The 12,061-nt window shown below is 32.8% G+C and overlaps 2 protein-coding genes across 3 annotated transcripts; both read left to right on the top strand.

Moving 5' to 3' along the window:
• Window positions 1-5,464: 5,464 nt before the first annotated feature.
• LOC9317080 (U-box domain-containing protein 12) lies at window positions 5,465-8,292 on the top strand. Of its 2 annotated transcripts, none has more exons than XM_002880967.2 (4): window positions 5,465-5,935; window positions 6,292-6,408; window positions 6,495-6,938; window positions 7,023-8,292. In XM_002880967.2, exons 1-4 carry the CDS (start codon window positions 5,666-5,668, stop codon window positions 8,148-8,150), a joined length of 1,959 nt encoding a protein of 652 aa, XP_002881013.1. In that variant the 5' UTR covers window positions 5,465-5,665; the 3' UTR covers window positions 8,151-8,292. The 2 variants fall into 2 exon arrangements, with proteins under 2 accessions (XP_002881013.1, XP_020884612.1); XM_021028953.1 differs by having other exon boundaries at window positions 5,844-5,939.
• A 48-nt stretch (window positions 8,293-8,340) lies between these two features.
• Window positions 8,341-9,744, top strand: LOC9315253 (60S ribosomal protein L16-like, mitochondrial). Its single transcript, XM_002880966.2, has 3 exons — window positions 8,341-8,678; window positions 8,795-8,893; window positions 8,992-9,744. Exons 1-3 carry the CDS (start codon window positions 8,421-8,423, stop codon window positions 9,574-9,576), a joined length of 942 nt encoding a protein of 313 aa, XP_002881012.2. The 5' UTR covers window positions 8,341-8,420; the 3' UTR covers window positions 9,577-9,744.
• The last annotated feature ends 2,317 nt before the right edge of the window (window positions 9,745-12,061 follow it).

Raw genomic sequence — 12,061 nt, 5'->3', positions numbered from 1 at the left:
ACTAAACGTTGACTAACAATTTGAGACATGAGAATTCGTTCACTAGGCCAAAATAGACATGTCTTAATCAGTCATTAACAGAACCTATAATACTTGTTATTACCCGTTATCGACTCTGTTAGTCTGCCAAAAACGACGTCGTTTTGAAAATAATCGAGAGGAAATCAGGACAAATTTTTTGTTTAAAGCATAATCCAAGGACATGGTTTGATATATAGATAATCATAGAGCCAGTAATTGGAAGCAAACATCGTTTATATATTTGTTTTAAATCTAAAAAGGAATCATAGAAGCAAACTTGTAGACCCATCATAGGACTAAATGTAGCTTTTCTGAAATGGAGATGGAGATAATAGGACTATTCATCTTGTTTGAGCTGTTGTAGAAATAGATTTGGGGATTTGGTGTTTTCATTTGGGAAAAATCTTGATTTTCTCTCGATTTTCCTCAAAACGAAGTCGTTTTAGACATACTAACAGAGTCGTTAACTGGTGATAACGGATGTTATAGGTTCTTTTAACGAATGGTGGCGACATGTCTATTTTGGCCTGGTTAACGAATTCTAATGTTTCAAATGTTAGTCAACGATTAGTTCATGTTTTAAATGGCCACATATGAAATTGATGTTTAAAATGGCCACAATTTGAAAGTTGACTAACAGAGTTGTTAGGAGTGATAACGGGCGTTAGAGGTTCCGTTAACGATTGATAACGGCATGTCTATTTTGGTCTGGTCAACGAATTTTCATGTCTCAAACGTTAGTCAACGTTTATTTCATGTTTTAAATGGCCACATATGAAGTTAACGTATTGATTGGCCACTTTTTGAAAGTTGGGAGATAAAACGACATTTTTCCCGTATTGGTGAACAAGAACAAAAGGTTTTTTTTTTTTTTTTTTTTTGAAAAAAGCAAAACATAAGTATCAAAACTCAAAAGGATGATAGAGAAAATAAAATTGATGGAACCCATTATAATTATGGCCTATTGGGCTTAATTTCTAGCCCTTTATCTCGTTTTGATTGGAGCTAGGATAGTTTAACGGTCATTTGTCAAGATGAAATGTGAACCCCTATCTACGGAATAGTTTGGAATATCTTACTGCAAAACCCAATTACGTATAAGCAAACATGCATATATTTACAATTTTGTTATTTTATCTTTCTTTGGTTTTGTTTGTTTTCTACAATTAGTAAATTTTACCATCTTCTTTGACCATAAATGATTTTATGATGTCTTGTATATATATGCACAAACGTATTTTTCAATACTGATAACAAAATATTGAAATTTTGATAGTAAGTTACAAATCAAACGTTAATTAGTACATTCATATAAATCATAGTAACTTTTATTGTTGTTTATTTGTTTTCTCAAATTCGCTCTGAGAAATGAGTAAGCCAAAGAGCAAAACATTTGAGAATGATGTTAGCTATGATGGGCTAAATAAACCGTGTGAAAAAGAAGCATTATTTGTAGAAACATGTTGAGCTTACGAGAGATATAAGACAATACTTTTATTGTTAATTAATTTTGAGTTTTTTTTTTGTTAATTAATTTTGAGTTAGAGAACTTATATTTTAATATGATATTAATCTGATCTTTATATTCTCCAGTCCATCCAATTCTGTTGTGTCGATCCATGTCAAAAAACTTGAGATCAATGATTAGAAGATAAGAGATCATGATTAGAATATATGAGATATTGATCAATTTACTCATTTTCAAGTAGTTTTGCAAGCAACATTAGGTCTTCCAAAATAGTGGTTATGAGACAAGGCTCGCGAAAAGAATATATCCTTCGTGTTGGTGTTTCGAATTCTGATCCCAATCAGGGCCGATCCAGACCTAAAACCTATCAAGCAGATGTCTTAGGCATCAGATTATATTTTAATTTTAAGGGGCATCAAAATTTAGGGAACACATCGCTACATCTTAAGACTTCTCTTCCAAGCCACTGTTTACTCAATCTGGTTCGAACGCAATCGTCGAAGACATGGAGAAATCCCTAGCTCGCCAGAACAGTTGATCAAGTTTCTAGATAGATTGGTGCGGAATAAGATCTCTTCCATCCAATCTCTTGGCTCACGAAAGCTTGAAGATGGTCTGCAGATTTGGTTCGACTTAAGAAGCTAGCTCTCTTCTTTTGTTCTAAAGTTGATTTAAGACTCTCAAAAACATTCAATTAAGGATGCATATATTGTAACATGGTTTTTTTGGGTTGAATAAATTTAACATTCATTCAAAAAAAAAAAAATTTAGAAAATTTTTTGTAGTTAAGTGGTTATTGTCTCATTTATTAGGGGTAGGTGATGAGCTCGAGTCATATTAAATCAAAATTTTAACATTTTTTTTTATCCTATACTATTATTTGGGGAGTACAATTTACAATTACCCTTAATTAACCTTCCCCTTTGTAAGAATTCACTTAAGAATGCCATTAGAAATAAAATTTTTATAGAGTAAATTAATTCAACTCATTAAGGATAAACAACTAAAATACTATTTTATGCAATTTAATTATAAAAACAAAAATCTATTATTAATTTCTTTAAAAAGAATGACCAATCAAAATGAACATATAAGATTTGATATCTAACTTACCATATTAATTTGTTATTAATCATTATACTTCACCTCTCATCTTTATATGATTCTATTTCTATAAATAAATAAATCATTAATTCATCTATATAATATAAAAAAAAGTAAATTTTTTTCCGCATATACCAAGATTTGAATTTTTAAAAACGAATATAAATTATTTAATGTATGAAAGAACAAATTTAACGGGTCAAAAATTCATATTTGAGTAATATATTCCTTTTTTTTAATATCATCAATACTTAATAGATCAAAAATTTATAGAGTATAAATACTCTAATTTGATTTTTTGAAACAAATATTTATAATAGGCGGCAGGTTGAATATAATATATTATATGATGAAATGAGTTATGATCCTTATAACTATTTGAATATTCATATTTAATTTCATATCATCTTTTTTAAATTCATAATTTTACATACTACAATAAAATTTTTTAAAGATTTTAATTTGGAACATTTTAAAAAAGTTTAATTTAATATATTAAAGAATATCATAAATATTTAATAGATTAAAAAGATAAAAAAATTATAAATATATTAATTTGATTTTCTAAAAAGATATGTTTAAAATATTTATAGTAGGCAGCGGTTTAATGTAATATATTATATGGTAGAAAGTTATGATCCTTATAACAGACGGCATTATAAGATTTTATGATGAGATGAGTTAACTAAGGTTTGACGCTTCTAAATATTTGAAAATTTGATTCTGCAAGCAATTTTGAAAATAATAAATAATAGATTAATTTTCATAGGGATTGTAAAATGAAATATAGACTCCACACACGGATTGAATTTGGTATTATTATATACCAAATATATGTTCATAACATATTTGATTATGTGGATAATTGATAAATTCCGTAATTAGCTCAAACAAATCTCTATTTCAACAACCAATGAATCAAAATTTGAAAAAATAATTTCCTAAATTAATTCAAAATAATAGCTAATTTTCTTAAGTAATTCAAAATAATCTACGTTTTAGATGCGATTCATTTATGATATTTTAATTTTTGATCTAACTAAATTATATGCACTCTCACTTTGTGGTTGTTAACATAAATTAACTCATTGTTCAAAAAATATTAATTTTTTAAAAAAATAATCTTATTTTCCGTTTTCATATCTTAAAAAAATATCCATAATTGAATACTATAGATTAAGGAAAATATATTCATTCTAATATTATATATAGGACTGACAAAAAAATATTATTTTTCACTTACTATTCTAATATATCACAACTTTATTCTAAAACTTTGTAATAAATGAAATTCAACCCGTACTGTAATACAGGTGATGATCTAGTTTTTGTTTGTAAATAGACAACATAATTTTTTTGGATTTTAGACATTCAAATTTTTTGGGCCGGTCCTAATCCCAATAAAAAAATTTAGTATGAAAACCAACAATGATAAATTTTACAAAATTGTGGACAGAGATTCCTAGGAGATTTTTAAAAAGGTCGAACTAAAGGCACCACGATATGCAATACGGCGCAAGCCAATGACCATATTTTGGATCAACAACATGTTACTCCCTCCGTTTCGTTTTAGTTGTCGTTTAAGGTTTTTTCACACAAATTAAGAAAAACATTAAATTTTCTGTTTAACCCTTTATTAATATATTTTATAAAAATTTCATTGGTCAAAACATTAAAACAGTAGGGATAAAACTGGAATTTTCACCAAACATTTGCATTGAAAACCTAAAATGACAACTATTATGAAACAAAATTTAAATCCTAAAACGACAACTAAATTATTGAAACGGAGGGAGTACTTAATTAGTTATTGAGAAAAAATTGTTTTACGCGTTATCGTGTTGTTATATAGATTCAAAGAGAGAGATTTATTTGCAGGTTTGAGATAGTTTTGTTTTTAAAATAATGTAGTAGGAACCAAACCAATATGCTAGATCAATATTTAAGAAGAAGCTTCTCCGATATACTCCAAAATATCTCAAATGGACCATGCATTAGCAATATTTTACTTTTAAATGTTCCAGTTTTATATAAATTTTAAATGAATATAATATCCTTTTTTGTAAAATAAGTTTTTCTAGGACATGATAGATATTATTTTTTGTTGGTACGTCGTATATGCAAATTAATTAATGGGTATTATGTTAAATTTGATTATTTTAATTAGTTATGGAAGTAAGATTATGTTATTATAATGAAATGTGTTATCATTCATTAATAATTTTTAATCAAAATATAATGCACATGTTTTTATTTTGTAACATCCTTTAGGTGATAAATGTCAATTCATAGTTCAATTTCTACTACTGTGAATAACATGAATTACTACAATCAAATTTTGGTAGAAAAAATATCAAAAATAAATCGTTAACCATTTTAGAAATTTTAGAAAAATCGCCAGACACTAGTCAGATGTTTGGTATGAGCTTAGCGATTAATCAGATAGTTGAATTAAAATCGCAGACCAATTTTCTTTGTTTTAATTATGATTTTCATTAAAATTTTGAGCATATGTTATTGTACAACATCACAAACTCGTAATCTAAATGTTTGAATAATAATAAAAAAATTATTTATATATATGTAATTTTAAAATAATTGGAATATGCATAATTAACTGATGAGTAATTATATTAGACAAACAATAATCGAATAACTAATTTCTGCAAAGAAATAATCATTAATCATGACAGAACCGATGAACTTAAGCGGAGAATAATCGGAGTTTTAAGTAAAAAATTTTAAAATTAGACTAATAAACTTTTTATTTTTTATTTTTTTTGCATAATTGTTTTTGTTTTTTTTTTTTGGTATTTCTTGTTTGACTAGTTGACTCTTTTTTTTTGGGTTGAAAAACCCAATCCTACCCGAAATTATCGCAATTGATAATGTAGCTGACTTAACATTGACTAGCCTAACCAAGCTGAGCCGTTTTAAGAGTCATGACTAATTTATGATTACGCTCTCTACAAGTCCATGGAGATGACTTCGTCGTTCTTCATCTTCGTATAGTTTTCATGCTTTGAGTCAAACCTAGTGACCAAAAAACTCATTACTAGATCACCAACAAAAATGGCGAAATCAGAGAAACACAAGTTAGCGCAAACCTTAATCGATTCAATAAACGAGATCGCTTCAATTTCCGATCACCACACACCGATGAAGAAGCACTGCGGAAACCTCTCTCGGCGATTGAAGCTTCTTATTCCTATGTTGGAAGAGATCAGAGACAATCAAGAATCGTCGTCGGAAGTTGTGAAGGCTTTGTTATCTCTTAAGGAGTCGCTTGTTCCTGCTAAGGATTTGCTTTCTTTCGTTAGCCAAGTTAGCAAAATTTATCTGGTGTGTGAGTATTTCGAATCTATAAACCTGTTTTTGATTTTGAGATTTCTGCGAATTGATGTTGATGCTCAGATCTGTATGTGTAGTTGGATTTGAAATTGAATTTGAAACTGAATCTATCGGTTGTGGGTTTTTTTTTTTTTTTTTTTGGATTCGACAAGGTCCGATCCATAGCCAATCTCTACCTCGCATGGTAACGCGACTTAGTGGAATCTGAACTCCGTTAGGAAAAGTGGAGTCAAGTGGACTTAACACTTGATTCTAATTGATAATTTTGGAGATTTTGCTATTTATAAGTTTTTCATGCCATTGTTTGCTCCATGAATCTTTAATATGTAATCTAATGATTCGTTTAGGTGTTGGAGAGAGACCAAGTGATGGTTAAATTTCAGAAAGTGACGGCTCTATTGGAACAAGCTTTAAGTGGAATCCCTTATGAGAATCTTGAAATTTCAGATGAACTTAAAGAACAGGTACTAAAACATTCACTGCTCTGCTTTGTTCTTTTACGTTTTCTTTTTCTTGAACTTCAGCTTTTCGGGTTCATTACTTGTTGTAGGTTGAGCTTGTTTTAGTTCAGTTAAGAAGAGCGATAGGAAAAGGCGGCGATGTATATGATGATGAGTTATACAGGGATCTTTTATCTCTTTACAGTGACATAGGCAGTGTAACGGAGTCTGACATGCTTAGGAGTGTGGCGGAGAAGCTTCAGTTGATGACTATAACTGACCTTACGCAAGAGTCATTAGCTTTACTTGATATGGTTAGTTCTAGTGGTGGAGATCCTGGTGAAAGTTTTGAGAAGATGTCTATGGTTCTCAAGAAGATTAAGGACTTTGTGCAAACTGATAATCCTAACTTGGATGATGCTCCGATGAGACTGAAATCAAGGCTTCCGAAGTTACAAGATGGAGATCAGGATAGGCCAGTGCCGCCTGAAGATTTCCGTTGTCCAATTTCTCTAGAATTGATGACGGATCCAGTTATTGTTTCTTCAGGGCAGGTATTGTTAAAAGCATTACTCCCTTTACGTGTCTTTTAATTCATTTCCAGTTTTATTGACTGGTCTCGTCGGAATCCTGTGTAGACATATGAACGTGAGTGCATTAAGAAGTGGCTTGAAGGAGGACACTTGACGTGTCCAAAGACGCAAGAAACGCTGACAAGTGATACCGTCACACCAAACTATGTTCTAAGAAGCCTTATAGCTCAATGGTGTGAGTCTAATGGCATCGAACCTCCAAAGCGTCCCAACAATTCTCAACCGAGTAGTAAAGCCTCATCTTCCTCCTCAACCCCTGATGATGAACATAACAAGATTGAAGAACTCCTACTTAAGCTCACATCGCAACACCCTGAAGACCAAAGATCCGCTGCAGGAGAAATCCGTCTTCTAGCAAAACAAAACAACCATAACCGAGTCGCCATTGCTGCATCAGGCGCGATCCCTCTTCTGGTGAATCTCCTCACGATATCCAATGACTACAGAACTCAAGAACACGCTGTGACATCGATTCTTAATCTCTCGATATGCCAAGAGAACAAAGGAAGGATTGTTTATTCATGTGGAGCGGTTCCAGGTATTGTTCATGTGCTCCAGAGAGGCAGCATGGAAGCTAGAGAAAACGCAGCAGCTACACTTTTCAGCCTCTCGGTTATAGACGAGAACAAAGTGACAATAGGTGCCGCAGGAGCGATCCCGCCTCTTGTGACCTTGCTGAGCGAAGGATCACAAAGAGGCAAAAAAGACGCGGCGACTGCTCTGTTCAATCTCTGCATATTTCAAGGGAACAAAGGAAAAGCTGTGAGAGCCGGTTTAGTGCCCGTGCTAATGAGGTTACTAACAGAACCCGAAAGTGGAATGGTTGATGAAGCACTCGCTATATTAGCCATACTATCCAGTCACCCGGACGGGAAATCAGTGGTTGCTGCCGCTGATCCAGTTCCGGTTATGGTAGATTTTATCAGAAACGGGTCACCGCGAAACAAAGAAAACGCAGCTGCAGTATTAGTGCACTTGTGTTCATGGAATCAGCAGCATTTGATTGAAGCTCAGAAATTAGGGATTATGAGTCTTTTAATAGAAATGGCTGAGAATGGTACTGACAGAGGAAAACGCAAAGCGGCACAGTTACTTAACCGGTTTAGCCATTTTAACGACCAGCAGAAACAACAGTCCGGTTTAGGTGTGGAAGATCAAATCTCTCTAATCTGAGTTTAGTTTAGCGTTTAATGTTTGCTTATATACATTCACAGTTTTCTCACATTTTTTTTTCTTAACCAAACTCAGACGAAAAGAATCAAGATTTTGAAACCTGTAAATCACTTTTCATCTTTTAATTTACATTTTCTCAATTTATTTCTCGACTAGTGTATTTTTAGTTTCAATTTTTTTTTTTAATTAGAGTTTTAAAAGAAAAGAAAAAAAATCTTTTATAAAATATATAATTTCCTTATTTCGCCGTGGAAAACAAGGCAAAAATAAATGTACAAAAATGCATATATCTTGAGCTTGAGCTTGAGCAGCAAGTTGTACAGATCTGATCGCAGCAAAATGCAGAGATTCTTGTTTAGCCGCGTCGTGGAAAATCAACATCAGATAAGCCGAAGATTTCTCAATCTAGTTCCATCTCTATCACCACCAGTTCCTGCTCTGTCTCGTTTCTTTCCGAAGATTACTGCTTCTGATTCCACTTCCTCTCTTCCCGTTGTTAGTGTTACTCTTGACTCCATCAATCCCAAGGTCGGTGGTTCGAGAATTCATTTACCCTATTTGATTCATTTGTCGGATGCAATTTACAGTCTGAAAAATGTTGGTTTTTGTGTTTTTTTTGGTCTGTGATGTATCACTTTCCTCAGATTAATCTTCCTAAAAAGGCGATTGATGCCGTAAAGACAGCACCTGATGTGTTCTACTGCAAACGCCTTCTCAACGCCACTGGTTCTCGTTTCGGACAGGTAAAGAAAAGACAAATCTTCACCACATGAAAAACTTTTTAACGTTTTTAAAAAATAGAAGTTTGAAGCTTTGTGTTTTTACATTCACTCTTGGTTAGGTTCTTGGAACATGGCATTTCAGATGCACAATTCTTCCGGCGACAGCGAATCGCGTCAGAGAGGTCCACAAGACGACTTCCATCAACGAAAATAAACCAACAAAAAAGAGTTCCGTCAGCGAAAAGAAACAAAAAAAAAAGACTTCCATCAGCGAAAAGAAACCAAAAAAAAAGAGTTCCGTCAGCGATATCCCTAGAAGAACAAAGTTTCAGAAACATCATCGAGGAAGAATTAAAGGAATATCTACTCAAGGGAATATTTTTGGTAGATATGCTCTTCAAACACTTGAACCCGCTTGGATCACATCTAGACAAATAGAAGCAGGGCGACGAGCAATGACACGAAATATAGGACGTGGTTTAAAAGTTCGAGTTCATATATTTGCAGACAAACCAGTTACAGTAAGACCCCCCGAAACGCGAATGGGTCGTGGGAAAGGAGATCCAGCGTTTTGGGTAGCTGTGGTTAAACCAGGTAAAATCATTTATGAAATGGGTGGTGTATCCGAAAAAATAGCCAGAGAAGCTATTACAATTGCGGCATCAAAATTGCCTATAAAAACCAAATTCATTATTTTTGAATAAGTTGAATTGAATGTAGCAGAATTGATGTGTATTCAAATAATAGGAGCTAGTAATCGCAGCTATGCTCATATTGGTGATGTAATTTTGGTTTGGTTCGGGTTTATTCTTTTTGTCTGAGATTGATTTAAGGTTTGCTTTCACAATCACAGTTTAGTCACTCTTTATTTGGGAACCCCACTTTACTTGTATTTTTATATCAAACTCACACAAAAAAAGAACAAGATTTTGAAACATGTAGATCACTTTTATCTCAAATCTTGTTTCACAATCTCTACGTCGATGATGGTCAACGAGGAAGATGAGATTGCTTCAATAACTTTGTTCCATCTCTTAAGCATCGTAGGCTTCTCTGTTTCCTCAGTACTTGTTACACACTGTGTTTCCAGTTCCTTAAACAGCATCTCAAAAGCTTCCATATATATCAAAATCACTTCAAAAGTTACAACTTTTGGAGATAATGATGCAAGCCTAGTTACTTATATTTTTTATATTTGAATCTTTATCTTATTTTGGTAAAGATGATTTTTTTTGGTGTTTTTGGAGTTTAACTTATCATTATGGGGGTTTTATTTATTTTTTGGTATTGATTAATAATATAGTATACTTTGGTCTTGTATTTTTGTTGTTTTCGGTACATCAACAAAGATCTCAACGAATATAAGAATGCTTAGTTTTCCGGTATTCCCTGAATCAACAGATCATTGACTTATCCTTGTTAGGTCTAACTCGAGCTTACACAAAAGCTTACCGTGATGTACTCAAATTCATCTGGGTCAAACTCGTCCATAATCTGTGCTGCATATTCATCGGCTTTGTTCTTGATGGTGGACATATTGTTAGCAGATGCAATAAGACTGATAAACTGTGAAGCAAAACAAAAAGATCAATGATCAAAAAGTCAAAAGACTCAAAACTGCATTTCACATAAACTATTATTTTTACCTCTCTAACTTCATCTTTTGTTAATCTACCATCATCATCCTTATCCGCACTGCATTTCACATACTTTTGTGTTTCGACTTTACATTCAAATTTTCAATCCATGAGAAATAAAACGAAAGAACCGAAAATCTTACATTTGAGAATCATCATAATTAGCCTGGAATCGAAGCTTTGATCATTTACTTGATCCAATAATTCTAATAGTTGACCATTATCAATCACTTCCTCTCTTATACATCTTCGTTTTGCCAAATGCCAATGCGTAAAACAATTCCAAGGCGAATTCCTTTGAGTTTATCCCTGAATTGTTATATTTTAGAAGTTCATTTGATTCAAAAACTACTTAAATATAATAAAAATAATTACTCTTCAGCTCAAAACCATTTAGCAACCAATAAATGAAATAGATTCGAAATCATGACTTTTCAACTCAAAACCAATTGACACTAAACATAATAGCGTGCATATATTTTATATTCGCCGGTAGAATCCATTTCTTTAGTAATACGCGGGTTTTAACAAAATCCACCCTTGTTTTCTATTCTACAATAAACTTACCTATGCATTCACAGAATTTCGAACAGGTCAACAGCCCACCAGTATTCTTCGTCATCATATCAAACCGCCTCTCCACGGCGGTCCAATCACCTTCAGTTGGCCGGATGATCATTTTTAGTCTTTTCAAGGACGCTGCAGCGGTTGACTTTGACATGTGGCTTGTTGTATTCCTCATTGTTGATAAGGATTTCAAACTATTAGAATGTCTCACATTGCTTGGGATTAAGATCTTTAGGTAGCATATAAAGGATGTGGCAATCCTTAACTCTTGAGCTAGCTTTGGGTTAAGTTAGGTCACATTCCTAATACAAACGCTTTAACTCATCACAAACAAAGGCGATCCGCTTCCGCCGTTCCTCCACCATGTCTTCATGAAGGTTTACCCTCATGATCACGTTCTCATCCGCGTCCTCGCAGTTATTCATCGTCCACTCATCTGACCGCTGTGAGATACTAATATATCGCTGATGCTTCCCCACTCGTTTTCGTCGGGGTCATAGTCCGTTACGTCAAAGCTTACCCTTCTCTCCATAGAAGAATACAACCTGAAAGTTTTCGTTTCTTTTTGACGAAAAAGTTAAAAACGTTATATGATATCAACTTATTTGTCTAATTTAACTTTTTGGGAGAAGAGAATTAGTCTTAGGAACGTTTAGATTTTTAATATTCCGTTGGCAGACCATCAATCGACATTTAATTTTATTTATTTAAGTAGTCAATATTTATTAAACTTATCCAGGTGAGGATTTTTGTATATAAAACTCAAATTGAAGACAGTTGGCTTATAACCAAACTATTGAAGCTTGTAGTAACAAAGGGAATTGCGCTTTACTATGCTTTGATCTCCGGCCCAAACTCAAAAATCCGCCACAAATTTTTATTTCTGTTGACTTAGAAAATTTCTTCAAGACCTTTAGAGCATGATTAACAATGGTATCTTAAAAATGGTTCTTAGAAGTATTAAAGTTAAGAACTCTTAGTTTTG

Source organism: Arabidopsis lyrata (genome assembly GCF_000004255.2).
Source record: "Arabidopsis lyrata subsp. lyrata unplaced genomic scaffold ARALYscaffold_4, whole genome shotgun sequence".
Lineage (NCBI taxonomy): Eukaryota > Viridiplantae > Streptophyta > Magnoliopsida > Brassicales > Brassicaceae > Arabidopsis > Arabidopsis lyrata.
This window is presented reverse-complemented; position numbering and strand designations above follow the sequence as displayed.

What these genes read in the sequence shown, in the direction of transcription:
- LOC9315253 (XM_002880966.2), top strand. Translation starts at nt 8,421, where the DNA reads ATGTACAAAAATGCATATATCTTGAGCTTGAGCTTGAGCAGCAAGTTG. An exon ending in TTGACTCCATCAATCCCAAG is followed by an intron (nt 8,679 to 8,794) that starts GTCGGTGGTTCG and finishes CACTTTCCTCAG; the next exon opens with ATTAATCTTCCTAAAAAGGC. An exon ending in CTGGTTCTCGTTTCGGACAG is followed by an intron (nt 8,894 to 8,991) that starts GTAAAGAAAAGA and finishes ACTCTTGGTTAG; the next exon opens with GTTCTTGGAACATGGCATTT.
- LOC9317080 (XM_002880967.2), top strand. Translation starts at nt 5,666, where the DNA reads ATGGCGAAATCAGAGAAACACAAGTTAGCGCAAACCTTAATCGATTCA. An exon ending in CAGATGAACTTAAAGAACAG is followed by an intron (nt 6,409 to 6,494) that starts GTACTAAAACAT and finishes TACTTGTTGTAG; the next exon opens with GTTGAGCTTGTTTTAGTTCA. An exon ending in TTATTGTTTCTTCAGGGCAG is followed by an intron (nt 6,939 to 7,022) that starts GTATTGTTAAAA and finishes AATCCTGTGTAG; the next exon opens with ACATATGAACGTGAGTGCAT.